The sequence below is a fragment of the Pseudonaja textilis genome, chromosome 1 (assembly GCF_049901715.1).
Source record: "Pseudonaja textilis isolate UNSWEBS1 chromosome 1, rPseTex1.2, whole genome shotgun sequence".
Classification (NCBI taxonomy): Eukaryota; Metazoa; Chordata; class Lepidosauria; order Squamata; family Elapidae; genus Pseudonaja; species Pseudonaja textilis.
The window spans coordinates 231,897,725-231,913,458 of record NC_141990.1 but is presented as its reverse complement, the minus strand read 5'-3'; the positions used below and the strand labels follow the sequence as shown (position 1 = coordinate 231,913,458).

Genomic DNA, 15,734 nt, shown 5'->3' with positions numbered 1-15,734 from the left:
CCTTCCTTTACTAAGGAAGTATTATTTACTAATAACTTTTTAGCTAACCAATTCAGTAGAACTGTTTTGTAACAGCATCCTGTGAAAATAGCACTCTGAATTTCCCCCTTTTCTGAGCCAGGATAAAATGCTAACAATTAAAAACACATACATATACAGAGACAAAAAAAAACCCCTGCTGGCTATTAACTTGAGCTTATTCACCTCAATCTAGCAATGTTAAATATAGTTTATGTGCACTTTAAGAAAGAAGAGAATAAGAGAAAATACACCTCAGGGATAAGGAAACAAAAATAAAAGCTTAAAGGCTATTCAGCAGCAGATTTGTTGAAGCACCTGTACTCATTCGGTTAAAATTATCTCATCGATGGCAAGTTCCAGCAATTTCTTTTTGCCTTATACCACTTAACTGTACATAGGCTTTGGTTTGGGGGGATACTGTAAGCCATCTTGTGCTTTAGGAAGCTGGGAGGAAAAGGGAGTAGATGGGTTCATGCTTGCTAATCAAAACACGCTGCCCTCTGGCAATGTGTGAACCCAGAGACTGTCCAAAGGCATAGATGCAAAAATGGGTAGAACACCTGTCAAACTAGAGTTTTCTCTTACCTGGCATATGCTAAGCACTGAATTATTAATTATAAACAAGAATTTCAACAGTCATCTGCTAACATCATCACTCTTTTATAATTATAACCATCTTTTTACCCACACTACTTGCCCTTCATACTTGTCTCAACTTGTATGGTAATAAAGGCAGCAGCTCCTGAAGCTACTTCTTTGTAGCCTGTCTTGAGGCTAGATCTAAATCCAAAGCGGGAGTTTAGGAAATAGAGGTGAAATAAATCTTACACGGATTTAGAAGCTATGCAAAAGCAAAACTAGAGCAGAATAAACACTGCTCTCCAGAAATATTACAGCCTTGCTCCTCCAGTCTTAGGAATAATAATTGTTAATAATAATAATAATTGTTGCCCAGAGCCTTAGAAATGGGCAATTACTATTCTTTTTGTGGGAGGAGACTCTTGATAATATAAAAGTTTCTTGCTAAACTTTCTTAGCAGAAAACAGTTTACATCAGCCTTCCACAACCGGATGCCCTTCAAATTTATTGGATACCAGTTTGAAAATTGAGGAGTCCTTGGTGCTTTCTGAGCTTGCTTGTTTTCTGGCAGAGGTTTCATTACCCAAACTAGATAACATCATCAGTGCTAGTCAGTGATGTTGCCTAGTTTGGGTAATGAAACCTCTGCCAGAAAACAAGCAAGCTAAGAGAGAGCACCAAGGTCTCCCCTTGGCATCCCTGAGCTACAAATATTCTCCTTTATTAGTCTGAAAATTCTCAACCAAGTATGATTTCTTGATGTAATAGACTACAATCCTCATTATGCTATGGCTATTCTGGCCACAAACACAGCTGGTCTCATCAGACTGGAGGAGTGTAATATGTGGTTTTATTCTGCAAGTCTCCTTCAGCTTTTCCAAGACAGGCAAACTAGACATTTACTAAGCAAACGAAGTGTCAATTTTCCAAATGGGGGGAAATGTAAATAGAATGTTTTCAAAGGTTACCTCTGTTTTCAGGGGGAGGTGCTTTAAAAAGGAATCAAATTAAAGGGCACTGCATTAAAGAACAGGGAAAGGCTTGTCAATCCTTGTGATTCAAGGATAATGTAAAGCTGCAATGAAAATGGATTTCACAGCCAGGGCATAAGGTAATGGCTACAAAGCATTTCATAGAAGAAATTCCAGATGGATGGAACTAGTCCGCAGCCAAACAGCTGTGAATATATCACAGTGCATTAAAACACTTATCCAAGGCCCAGTCAATGCAGTATTCCTATTGTTTTAGGAAGCTCTTAATTCATACTATGCTGATGTGCCCTCTCTATTTCTTGGCCAAATATATATTTTGCATGATTACTCCACAACTTTCACAAGAGTGATTTTCAGCATGGCTGGTGTGGGTGGGAAAAAAGTTAGAAAGGGTTCTTTGAATCAAGCTTCCTTGATAAATAAATAATAATGGCAGTTTGACTTATATGTCACTTCACAATCCTCTCCAAGCGGTCTACAGAGTCAGCCTATTGTCCCCAACAATCTGGGTCCTCATTTTACTGACCTCGGAAGGATGGAGGGCTAAGTCAATCTTGAACTGGTCAGGATTGAATTCCTGGCAGTGGGCAGAGTCTGCCTGCAATACTGCATCCTAACCACTGCGCAACCACAGCTCAGTATATAGTTGAAATGAATAAACAAAACACTAGGATACCATCATTCTTTATTTGGGGGGAGGAAAATCTGACGCTTTGACTTACGGCATGGCAGTTTCGCTTCTTTTTTGGAATTCAATGTTTGCAAGTGGGGTAGGGATTTTGGTGATCCTGAAGAGAGATGCCTGGAGGCCCAAGGCTGTCACATTGGGGATCTCCAACCCTGTAACAGCTGTGGGGGGAGGGGGAATCCTTCCTACGAAAACCAAACATCTTTCACGTTGCAAACGAACATTGTGTACAGCTCTCTTGGGTTCGGCAGACTTAGACCAGATTAAAAAGAGCTTTCTTCTAGAGCCCTGGCTCTTGAAAGATGTGAGCCCTTCATTTCTTATTGTTCCCTCATTCATCTCAGTGGTTGCTGAAGTGGCTCCTATGAATCCATCACACAAAAAGCTTTTAGAATGAAACCATTATATTCTGTATATTGGCATTCCCATCAGCTGGTTGGCTGCTTTCCCAATATAAGCCTAACAGAGCTGCCTGCCCCTTTGGAGGCTTCTTGCTAATCTTTTCTCTGATATGTTTTCGATGGAGTGTGTATTACATGCATAAGATTCTCTTAGTCTGATATACAGAAAGCATGCAACTTGCCCTATCTTAATTTAAACATTTAAAACTTTCACTGAATAACTAGTTCTCTGTGAGTGCATAACTGAGACTTTAAAAAAAACCTTTTAAAGATTCTGAATAAAAATCCTTTCAGCTATTTGTCAGTAATCTACTTTTTTTTCCTCCCGATCTTTTCCTGGGGCTCAATTCTAGGACTCAATAGAAAATATATAATGAGTATTTTGAGGAAAATAACTATGATGGTAGTGTTATAAATGAAGAACTCTTGCAACACTGTGACTATCCTAGTATCTGTTGGTGAACGATGAGCTATCAAAGGCAGATGGAGGAACATGTAAAAGGAAAACTATATTTCCTTTTATAGTTCCTTTTATAGTTTATAATTCCTCAAAGTTATTTCTTATAAAGATAAACTCATTTGCAATTGTCATTCCCCCCCCCCCCCGCCAAAAAACCCCATAATTTGTTTCCCATTATTGATCTTAATTTGATCCAAGTCTGCATTTTTCCATGTTGTATAGCTTCCTACTTTGGATAAAATCCAAAATCAGAAGCCTGGATTTCTGATTGCATGATGTGACTTGCTTCTATTCCTGCAAATTCCCATATATGACATGAGAAGAACTGTACAGGAGAAATTGACACACCCACACCCCTAATCCCTCATTTTTGCAAGGGCCATTCCACCAATGGCAGGAAAAGTTAACTGAATGCTATTCATCATTTCATCATACAGGCTAAGCATAGAATAACCAATGCAACTGGTCTGGGGTTTTCTCCCTTACAAGGATATGAGTCTCCCTTACTTTTGTTTTGTGTTCAACAGTACTCTACAAGAATATTGCTCAAACTAAAGTAATTTAAATGCTAAACCTCTTTCTTATAATGAAAGTCAGGTACTAATCAACTAAATTGAGCAGCTTCACAGTATATCTTCCAAGCTACCCACTGCTGCAATTTGAAGAAAAGCTACACTTCAATGCACCTTTAAAAATAAATCCACCCCTTTTAGCTGTCATTGCTTCCAAATATTCCAGTAAAATCACACTGTTTCTAATGTTTATGCACCTTTTAAACAACCCTTATGGTTGAACAAGTAGATGGAAAGTATTTTTTCCTCAGGTCATTAACATATTTTCCAAGGGACAAAATGGTAAATGTAAAAATGTTTGTAAATCATGTCTTAATGCAATCACAGAGAACTCTCAGGGAGTTAACTGGTCCAAGTCCTTTCCTTAAAAAAGAAAACTATCTGCAACACTTAGATTGAAATGAAGAAATAGAAAAATTTTAATTTTGTATCTGAGAACATTTCTTCATAGAAATTCAATAAAACACATTGGGAAGAATGCTTCATCAGCAGTGCCCAAGGGAACCAGGGCAGGCTTTTAAAAAAAATCATTGTAGAGGTTCTTGTAGACTCCAAGTTCATCCTACCAAAAAAAAAATGGTATATACAAGATGCAAGTCCCATATTATAACTGATTGTGTTATCCATTCACCCGAGACTAACTCTTGGTGAGTCCACGGGCCAGGTCTCTCTCCACATCTTCCAATCTTGCACTACTTCTTTGAGTTGTTCTATGCTCTCGCTGGTACCAGCTTTGATTGTGATATTATAATTATAAATCCATTGAATATACATTCTGGAGATAAAAATGAAATTACAGTCTCACGGCACCGTGCCCAGTAGAGAATACAGGCCTGTATACAACCTAGAGACACAAACTACCAAAAGAAACAAGATGCATTCAAAACTCAAAGAGCTGGAGGAAATAGGAGAAAGACCAGTACAATGAGCCACATCTCATTCATAGTAGTCAAAATTCAAGTAGCATGCAGGCAGAGATGTAACTACAAGCAGGGGTGTAGGCTTTTTCAAAAGAAAATGCACTCAAATGTTACTTGGCTGTGATTTGTGCAAACGTCTGTGTCAGAGTATATTCATGAACTGGAACAGAGCATGGTAACAAGGTCAGCCAATGAATAGGCATAGCAACTAAGTCAGCCATTGAGGACTGTTTGGAAACTGAAACTAGAAGTAGCCTAAGCTCTGCAGCTCTGAAGCTATGTAAAGCTGAGTCTGTCTATTGAAAAAGAAACTAATTTGCTTGCTTGTCTGCTGAAGTTGAGTTGCTGCTGTGCTCTGAACCTGTAACATGTCTGCTTCTGTTTGAGTTTTTTCCGTGTTGGAGAAATCTACAGCTGGTATTGTAAAATTTACTTTGTGTTTATAAAGAAGTTAAATGAAGCCTCAGCCATCTGTGTTTACTTTTCTGGCACTGAATTTACGCTGCAATACTCTGAACAGCCTACAATACTATTCACAAACCATGGCTGACTGCTTCCCATGATGTGTAAGCTAGCCATTCTATGAACTGACCTCCACTAAGTGCTGGTGTGATATAAACAGAAACATTAAATGTTGTTCAATCTTGAACAAAACCTGCTACTCTGGGCTGCTTTCAGAAGACTTCAGATACAAATGGGCAGAATAAATTATTTTGTGCCCACACAAGCAGCAATTCTCAGATGCCTTTGTTTTCATTAGAATCTCACACTTTCTTTGTGGGAGCACTACTAAATCCTCAAACAGCAGCATATTTTCTTTAGGACCAGAAGTAAATAAGGTTAGTTTGCTGCAGGAGACATCTGAGAGCCAAGAATGAGGGGGGGGACCCTTTTCCACCCAGGCATATTTCACTGAGCAAAACTGACCTTAACTAGGCAATGATACAGAACAAACAGCAAGGCGGCAGATGCCAACGGAAATACCGTCCAGCCGCACCTTCTTTCCTCCAATACACCTCTGCACATCATTTTTTTAAAAAAAAGATCACGGATGGGGGGTTGGGACATTTGTCTTTCAAAACTTAACAATCCAAAAATAAAGGGTTGCGGCTGTTATCCAGATTACAGATGAAATAAGATACAGGCCTTTATGTCTGGTCACTCCTGCTCTGGCACCTCAAACAATGCAGCTTAGGAAATGGTGTGAGAGAAATGCTTCCAAAGGGTTCAGCTTACTCCATGAGGAAAACTTGACTCTCCTCTAAATCTGCAGATGGGAGGGGTGGTTTGGGCTGTATGTTTCGATATATTGAATTTCAATTTTTATAGCCATTAGCCAGCAAACAAATATAGAGGGGGTGGGGGAAGAGACCAAGAAAAGGCTGTATATCTATATCAGCTAGGCTTGTATTTCACAGGGAGAGTCCTTCCACCATCTTGACGCTAAGTAACAAAATTCAACATTACAAGTTTCTTAAAGACCTCATTAAGCAGGATGGAAATCAACACAGAAGTCACCTTAATGGCTGGTGTGTCCCCTGGAAGAAGAAAATAAGATCTACACTAAAGAAGATCAGTTCAACCTCTATAACGCTACACAAACAATGTGCTTTAGGAACATTATGGCACTTGCCCTGTAGTAGCAGAGAGAAGTTCATCTGTGTAGGAAGATAAGAAGCCAGACCCCTCTCATTAAATATGTTTGGCAGCTTGCAGGAGCTGGATAATTGGCTTAGGTTATACTGTAACAATTTTGTTCTGTAATTTGAGGGATTGCCTGTCTCCAATACTATATTCCAGCTAGTCTGGTCTGGCAGAATTGATGTGCTCCAGCTTCCTTCAATTAAAATAATGCCATCTATCTATCAGGACCCAGGAATTGTGACTTCTCCATAGCAACACCCGCTCTCTGGAGTGAGGTTCTTCTGGAAATTTGAACAGCTCCCATCCTACAAATATTTTGAAGGGCCCTAAAGATATGACTCTTCATCCAAGGAGGATAGACACTCCTTTTTCTTCCTTTTCTTTGTTCCCATCCAGATTTGTTTTCTTTACCATCTTTGTTCTTTTATTTGGGGTGGGTGGGATGCTGTGTTTCTTATTTTTAAATGTTTAAAATTTAAATGTTTAAAATTAAACTACTTTTAGAATTACAGTTAGTGGTGCCAAATATAGAACAATAAGTCTTGTTTGTACAGATTCAAATGGTCTGAAGTTACAGTATGGGATACCTTTGGGTATAGGCATAATGCAAGAATCCTTCTAATTTTAATTTATTCTACTTGAACCATATGGTAGTTTAATGTGGGATGTAGGCATCATGCAAAAAGAGAAGCTCATTTTTTTAAAAAATCAACATGCATGGCCACAGGTTTTGCTTTAAACTCCAATGATCTCGATGATAAAAAAAAAAAACAAAGATCAGCAAAAGATATCCGTATGTATTTTCCAACTAGGGCAATAAATATGTAAGGGAGAAAGTTAGGTGGTTCACCTTGAAGTTAGTGGTCCTAATCCAGATTGGGCCAGTGTACATCTATATAGAATAAACTCAAACTGAAAACATTCTGGAACAATTTATATGTTAAATATTATGTAGTTTGGCCCTCATAATTAGCTGTTAGTAACTAGATATTGACACCTTTGTTCAGTTTACAAAAACTTTTCAATTAATATCCATAATAATGTGTCTGCATTTACTGTAGTTGCCTATTTGGTATCTATACTAAGCAGTTCTTACTCCCACAGTCTTTACCCATCTACCTTCTACTGCTCAACAACAGACTCAGAAATCAGCAGACTTGCAAAGGATCTTAACTCTTTTAAATTGTACTCCAATTCTCCATTTGAGGTCAGCTGTGATTCAGTTAAAGCAGGGTTATCAAACTCGATTTTATCGAGGGCCTCATCAGGGTTGTGTTTGACCTCGGAGGGCTGGAGTGGGCATGGCCAGGGTGGGTGTGACCAGGATGCCACTCATGTCAGGGGCACCTGTGGTGGCCCTGGTGCTCTGCCAGCAAAAATGAGCTCCCAAGCTCCGTTTTCTGCTGTGATGGCCTCCTGCAACCCTCTGCTAGCAAAAATGGAGCTCGGAATGCAAGCCTCCCAAACTCCGTTTTTGCTGGCAGAGGCACTGCAGGCCAGTCCTTCGCTGTTTCTGAGGAGGACCCGCAGGCCAGATTTAAGCACTCCATGGTCAGATCCGGTCCCCAGGCCTCGGGTTTGACACCCCTAAGTTGAAAGCATTTTTCTTTTATTACTCTTTAGTCTTAATAAGCCACTTTTGATGATGGTGAATGTAGAAGTCAAGCCTAGAATAATACAATCCTATTGATATTTATTTGGAAATAAAAATATCCCCAAAAGGAGGTATAATCCTATTCCAGATCTGGCTGCTACAATGCAGATGACCTTAAGATGGCAAAGCCAACAATTCATCTGGAATTCTGGTAGTTTTAAATTACACTCTACCAACTCAACTAGGCCAGTTAAATGTTGAATCAAGGATGTTACAAAAAAAATTAGGCTATTTATCACTCCAAACTTACAGAGAAAAGCCAGGTTATTCAAAGCAACATTAGAATTTACCTACTCCTTTAAAACAGACAAATGAAACAGGTTTTATTGACAAATTTATTGATTAAACCCTTTCATTAAGTTTACATTCTATTTCCAAAGAAAATTATTACCATGCTTTTGAGTTACTATGTATTCTCAAAATTATTTAAAAACAAAATAACAAATTCCAGAATAGGGCACATCGTTTTAATTTGTTTTCTGGTCATTTTTCTATAGTTTGCAGCCAGCGCCCACAAAAGTGGGTGCTTTCATTGGTGCTGGATGAAAACTTGTCAGAATATGTGAGAGAAAACTAGACTACATAAAGTTGCTTTGCAAAATAAAAAAATGAGCCTTGTTTCTTTAAGAGTTTGTTCCTTCTCTTTATAGCCATTGCCAGCTAATTCCACTTCAGCCTTTGAGCTTTGTTTGTTCCCAAGATTCTAGATACCATTGCCCAGAACTGCCTACAGGTCTGGCTGCCCTTTTCAAATCAACAGTTGCTTTCTTGTTTTCCTAAAACCTTGCTGGCACCTTTTCCTGTTGCTAGACCACCCACTCTCTCTTTGTTCTTTTACCATGCTATCACACATAGCAACTCTCCTCCACACCTAGCCAACTCTAGCTGATTTCATAACACTAAGGAGGGGTTAAGCTATAGAGCGCTTGGATGGGAGATCACCAGGAGATCCCAAAGCTATAGACTAAGAGTTGAAAAAACATCCCAAAAGAAGAGAACGGCAAAACAACCTCATTCTATTACCAAGACAACTACATTTGTGTCCACAAAGTCACTAGGGGTTAAGGTCATCTGAGGACATCATTAACTTGTTTTTTTCTCCTTCACCCACTACAGAAACAAATTATACAGGATGCCAAAGGCACATATTCTTTGACAAGGCAGTATTTACAACTCATTAGAAAATTAAGAAATGCTACTTTGTTGGCTATGTTCATTAGCCAGCATGGCATAATGCAAGATCAAAGTTTTTCAATCTAATCATTACACAAGCAAAATATAGCAGTAGATCCATAGCAAAAAGGTATCCCTAGGGATAGGCAGCCTGGCATTCTCTAAATTTCTGAACAACTCCCACCAGACAAGCTGTTTTCTTGTGCAAACTGGCTCGAGCCGATAGGGGTGAAGGCTGAAACATTTATAGAGGAGCAGATCAAAACACATTCCCACAAAAAGTAATGCAAGTTTCATCCCATGTTACTATTTTTATATTACACCCAAAGAGGGTAGGACCTTGGCATCTACTGCAAGGATGACATCAATGAAAAAAAAATTTGTTTCAAAAAAAAAATGCCCAGGCTCCTTTTTCTTGTTACAATGGAAATGCAATTCCTTCAAACTTCTTCATTAGAGGTAGCCGTAACTTACCAGCCACTCATTCAAGCACCCCATTAACTTAGGAGGGTGATGAAAAACAAGACTTACAACTGGTCCATGAAGTTGTGGTCTTAGCAGTGTACCCAAGGTCATATGATTGCAATTCAGGCCCTTTGCAACTCACACACATTTTACGATAGTTAGAGCATCCCACAGTTATGTGGTCACCATTGCCAGTTTCCAACAAGCAAAATCAATGGTGAAACCAGGGGGAAGTTGTGTTACATGATATCGCAGTTAACATCCGTGCCACTTAGTGACAGAATTGTCAGTCCCAATTGCTGTTGGTGAGGTCTTCCAGGTACATGCTCATAAAAGCAATCATAAAGTTATAAATACAAATTGAAACCAAACTTCTCTGGAGTTTTGACATTGATCCTGCCTTGCAAGTACATCAGTGCACATGAATTTATGACACTGTAATTACAGAAATACCTAATATACTCTGTTACCTTGACACTGGGATTTACTACATATTTCAATGCTTTCAATTTTATACTGTATTTCAAAGAGTGAGATTGCATTGCATGCTACAATTAATATATTTGGCAAATTTTTGACTTGGGTACAATACAGCTAATGCTTGGCTCAGTTAACTCAGATTACCAGATTATGCAAACAGAAACAAAGTATGTTAGAATTCAGAAAGTAAATTTACACATTAAAAATAAACATAACACTCTCCCCTATCTTTTAAATGAGCAATTTGGGACATTAATCATTGCCTAACATATTTTAAAGTCCACTATAGAATGTGTGTGTGTATGTGTTTGTATGGTCTTATTATATATGCTGATCCCCCCAAAATGTTGCAACTTTCTGGAACCATTTTTTAAAAAAAAGTCTCAGAAATCTATCCCATGAACACACTTCCTCAAATTGGAATCTTATAGATGCGACTGGAATTGTAACTTCCAGAATTCAGGAACTGCAGTTCCAACTGGGTGGGTACCAGCCCGGGAAAAATGGATCTATAGTTTCTCCATCTTAGTAAAAGGCTTGTTTTTTTTTTTTTTTGGACTGACATTAGGTAAACCCATCATCAAACGCAGGATGTTAAGACACAACAGGCACACTCACCCTTATCAAGTCTAAAAGCACTCTAAGGAAACATTGGTCTCACCACCGGCACGCAGCAGTTTTTACTTTCTGCCAGGTAGCCCCAAAGAAACAGGCTGGACTAAACAGCAAATGAATTATGATTATTTGTAGAAATCCCGAGCTACGTTTGTCTTTCCTTGGTGTGGGGTGGAGGGGAATCAAAGCAACCAAGTGTTCCTGGGCGAGCACGCGGCTACCTCCTAGTTCCACTTTCACCAAAGAAATCCACGAGGAGAACTTCGATCCCTTCCCCACCCCCAACCCCCATCCCAGCCCCGCGGATTTCCGAAACAAAAAGTTGGATGTCCAACAAGGCTCCCTTGCCTCTTGCGGCTTAAATAAAACGAACTTTCATCTCTCCCTCCGCCCTCCTCCCCCGTCGCCTCTTTTCCACAGCGGGATCCAAATCCAAAGGAGGGGAGGGAGGGAGGAGGGTGTTGGTTGTTTGTTTTTTTTATCAAAGCCCGGAGCTTCCCTTCCCCACCGCAACAGCCGGTGCGGTCCCGAATTATTAAAAACAAACAGTACAAAGGGAAAGAAACGCCCGCAGCGTCCTTTACACACACACAAACACACACAGACATAGAGAGAGAGAGAGCTTCCACTCCTGCTCGCCAGAGAGTCACTTTCAGGAACTTTGAGGGCCTCCAACAAGCGAAGCACCTCTCTCTCTCACACTCACTCACTCACACACACACACACACACACACACACACTCCCCCCCCCAAATCTCCACACACACTCGAGACAAAGAGAACAACCCCCACCAGAAGATGGGAAGGACAAGGAGCCGTGCTTCCTCCCCCTTTCCTCTGGGGCCGCTCGCCCAGGTAGCCACGCGCGTCCGTCCGCCCACCCCGCTGCCCTTCCCTCGCGAGACGCAGCCAGGCGGGCGCCCCGAAATTCGCTCCCAGTACCTCTTGCTTGGCGAGCCGGGTGGCCCTGGCGCTACTGGCGGCGGGAGAAGCTCGGGTCGCTTTTCCCAAAACGTTCCTCCGAGACAGCGAGCGGCGGCGGCGGCTCCTCCCAGTTCTCCTCACGGCTCCGGCAGCTGCTTCGGTGCCTTTGAACCGTCTGAATAAAACACTGCGCTTTCCGAGACGCCTAGAGGAAGGACGGGATCACTGCCGCCGTGAGGGGAGACTGTAGCGAGGACGCTAAAGCGCCGCCCTGGCTGGAAGTGGAATTCGGATCCCGGGAAAGGGGGAAGTCGGTGCCTGTTAAGCCAAGGCCATGCGAGACACGCTGTTGCGGTGGAGGGGGCGGGGGTGTTTGCAGGACGTGCGGGTGGCTGGATGGGTGTATGATGTCACCGAGTGGCCTCCTGAGCTGACTGACCCCTTTCCTGGCGTTGGCTACAAGTAAGTGGAGTAGCAAAGGCTGGAAAGCCAAGTGGAGCTTGACTACCGATGACTTTTATCCACGTGATCTTCTCAAATGCAACGTGAAAGTAGTCCCAAAGGTGCACTTTCAAAAGGCAACTGGACTTTTGTTTCTCAAGGAAAAGCAAAGTCCAGTTGCCTTTTGAAAGAGCACCTTTGAGACAGCCATCCTCTGGATGAGTAAGAACCTCCAGAGACAACATGAAAAGTAGTTACCGTTTAAGATTGTATTTGGGTTGCAGTTTAATCCAGTTTAAGCCAGACCTCTTCTCATTTAACTTTTCAAGATTAGGCAGGGTCAGGTAGATGCAGCTGCCTAGTGGGAGTAACAGAGCTGACCTGTCTTTATTAGATGGATGGATAGACAGACAGACAGGCAGACAGACAGACTGACTGACTGACTGAAGGAAAAAGGGAAGGAATTCTTTATTTCCCAAGTGTGATTGGACACACAAGGAATTTGTCTTGGTGCAAATGCTCTCAGTGTACATAAAAGCAAAGATACATTCGTCAAGAGTGAAGAAGGTACAACACTTAATAATAGTCATAGGGTACAATAAGCAATATTGCAGTTATGAATAGTTAGGTTCTTATAACAAACATGGCTATTCTTTGTTTATTGAGGTTGGTATGTTTGTACTACCAAAAAACTTACGACTAGGCTACACAATGGTTGACTCATTTGTGGCTTAATGTGTTATACATATGTAACACATGAACACAATGGCTACTACTTTGGCTTCAACCACAAGAATACAAAAGCACACAGTAGATACAAAACCATACCAAACTTGGTTGCAGGAAATACGACTTCAGCAACAGAGTGGTCAATGTCTGGAATACTCTACCTGACTCTGTGGTTTCTTTCCCAAACCCCAAAAACTTTAACCTTGGACTGTCTATTATTGACCTCACCCCTTTCCTAAGAGGTCTGTAGGGTGCATACATAAGTGCACCAAGGTGCCTTCCGTCCCTGTCCTATTGTTTCTTTTTATTCATATCTATTTTGTGTATTCATAATCATGCTTATACTTATACCTGTTATCTAATACCTGCTTGACAAAATTCATAAATAACCACAATCATAAAGGAATAGGAAGGAATAGAATTGAGCTGGAAGGGACCTTGGAGGTCTTCTAGTCCAACCCCCTACTCAAGCAGGATACCCTATGCCATTTCAGAAAGTGGCTGTCCAATTAGAGAATGCAACTGCATTTCTAAAAAACAATTCATGCTTGCAGTCTTAAAGATAAAACATAATTGCAGACTCACCAAATTTTAAATTAAAAAAACAGAATTCTGATATAAAAAAAACAGAATATGTCAATACACTGCACTGCTGCAAAGAATTATTACAAGAAACAACCCCCCCCCCCCACTCCAAAATGCAGTTTGGGGAATAGGGCAAAGTTAGGGATTTCCAGAGAGTAAGGACTGCAGAGATAGTGTGGTGGTTTGCCTCCCAGAAAATTTTGTCGCTTGTATCCTTACGATTTATATTGACTGTTTCCTAGTATGATTTGATTGTTGATTGTACCCTATGACTATCATTAAATGTTGTACGTTATGATTCTTGATTCTTAATGAATGTACCTTTTCTTTATGTATACTGAGAGTATTTACACCAAGACAAATTCCTTGTGCGTCCAATCACACTTGGCCAATAAAGTATTCTATTCTATTGCAACCTCATTAATGATTGAAAGCATGTATTTATCCACCCAATTTTAGTTCATTTTCCTATCTAAATTGCTATAACCATGTGAATAGTGAGGATCTGGCATTTTCTAAGAATCTTACTTCACAATGGTTGGACTTTAAAAGAGTATTTTTATTTATTATATCGGTATCTTGCCCTTTTTTCCCCTCAGAACTTAAAGCTAGGATTAGAGAGACCAAAACATCCTGGGGAATTGGCAGATTTTTCCACTGCTGTTAGAAAGTTGCTGCAATTTTCAACACTGAATTTATGACTTTCTGTTCTACAGACAGACAGTGTGTGCAGAATAGAGGTATTGCTGGCAAAAGTTCCTATAATGCCATTATTTGAATGTTGTCCATCCTCCATGGTGTGGATTTGCTATTTTTTTAACAGTACACGCAGAAACCACCAAATTTGATTAAATGGATGGGAATCCCTGCAAGTTAGGAAGTCATACATGCATAAATGGCAGAATTACACAATTTCTTGTTATTCATCAAACTCATGGTGAAGAAAAAAATTAACTTCTAGGTATAAACTATTAGATTTTACTTTCTGTAAAAAGAAAGCAATACACACACTTGCTTCTGATCTACTTTATTATTTATTATTTTGGTTTTTGCTGAGAGATTAAACTGCTGATGGTATATTCAAATCCAGTTGTTACCATGTCGACTTGACCACTTCATTGCAATGTCGCCTTTTCATTAATAGTGTCCTGCAAAAACAGAGATGATAGACTTGGGTGGAGATACTTCTTTCCTTGCTAGAAGCCTCTCTTTTTAGAAGTGGAAATGAGTCATCATTTTCCCAATGAAGACTCTTCAAAGGGAATTTATTTTCTGTGCATTCTTAAGTAAACAAAGCTTGAGGGCACAAATAGATTGAAGTTATGGTACCAAGCTTCCTTTTTTGTGGCGGGGGGATACATATAGCATCAGCTGATGAAAAGGGGTGTCTGGTCATTTGCAGCAAAGCTGGAATTTAACTGTTCTTCCTCCAGTTTTGCTGCTCCTTCATTGCTTTATCAATTAACAAACTTGATTCTCAGGCTGATAGTATTTGGATGTTTAAAAGTGTACATGTTAAATGCGAAAACACTTTAGCTTCCCTTCTATTATAACCAGTACAAATATGAATGATGCTGTGATATTTTTTCAAAACTAACAAGTGTTTTGAAAACACTTCTAAGCATAAGGGGAGGTAGAATCATGTAGAACAAAACACACCAAGAAAAGTATGTATGAATGCACTCTGCAGGCACCTTATTGAGAATATTACAAGATGCAGTGACTTCCTGATAAAAGTGAACTTTAAAATAACAGTAAAAGAAATTAGGATGATGGATACATGAAAATGTCCCAAGAAGCAATTCCAGATGTAAAAAATACAACAGTGAAATCAGCAGAGTTATTTTCGAGGGAAAGAAAGGATTTGGGTAGAACTAAACAAATGAAACTAACCAAGGAAGCATATAAACACAAAGAAATATGAATAGGCAAGGCCATCAGAGCTTTGAAAGAGAGGAAAAGTCACTGAGCAGAATCCAAGAACGTGAAGAAACCTAATAAAGAAATGAAGGAGAGGGATCACATTCAAACAAGGGAAGTAGATCAAGAAAGACATTTTCTTGGCAGGAAAGTCTGCATTATAGAAAGGTTATTTTAAAGGTAACATTCTTGCATTTGTCACATGAGGGAATTTGTGCCTCATGTACCATAATGCTGCTCTGCTTTGGATACATTAATATATGTGCAGACAGGAGAGAGGATTTCCTACTTGGTTAGCAAAACTTCTTCATCGCACCTAGCAAGAGAAGTAAATCATTCTGGAAGGATGAAGGAATGTTGGATGGAAAAACATAGATGTAGATAGGACAGCGGAAGAACTATAGTAGCTGAGACGCATTGTTAATGGAAGAATGGAAAAAAGTTTTGCAGAAGAGCCAGAAAAGAAAAGCC

General features: G+C 39.9%; 2 protein-coding genes across 5 annotated transcripts in view; both read right to left on the bottom strand.

Moving 5' to 3' along the window:
- The window catches only part of CD151 (CD151 molecule (Raph blood group)), a 53,085-nt gene extending 40,974 nt beyond the window's left edge, over positions 1-12,111 (bottom strand). The window contains exon 1 of one of the 2 annotated variants that reach the window (XM_026706614.2): positions 11,607-12,111. The gene's annotated coding sequence lies outside the window, so the exon portion shown is untranslated. Of the gene's footprint in view, positions 1-10,668; positions 11,076-11,606 lie in introns of those variants that run through there. The other variant, XM_087920944.1, reaches the window with a different exon arrangement.
- A 2,200-nt stretch (positions 12,112-14,311) lies between these two features.
- CRACR2B (calcium release activated channel regulator 2B) overlaps positions 14,312-15,734 on the bottom strand; it is a 41,877-nt gene continuing 40,454 nt past the window's right edge. For all 3 annotated transcript variants that reach the window (XM_087920941.1, XM_087920940.1, XM_087920939.1), the window contains one exon: positions 14,312-14,491. In XM_087920941.1, the coding sequence (XP_087777067.1) occupies positions 14,437-14,491 (55 nt within the window). In that variant the 3' untranslated portion in view covers positions 14,312-14,436. The remainder of the gene's footprint in view (positions 14,492-15,734) is intronic.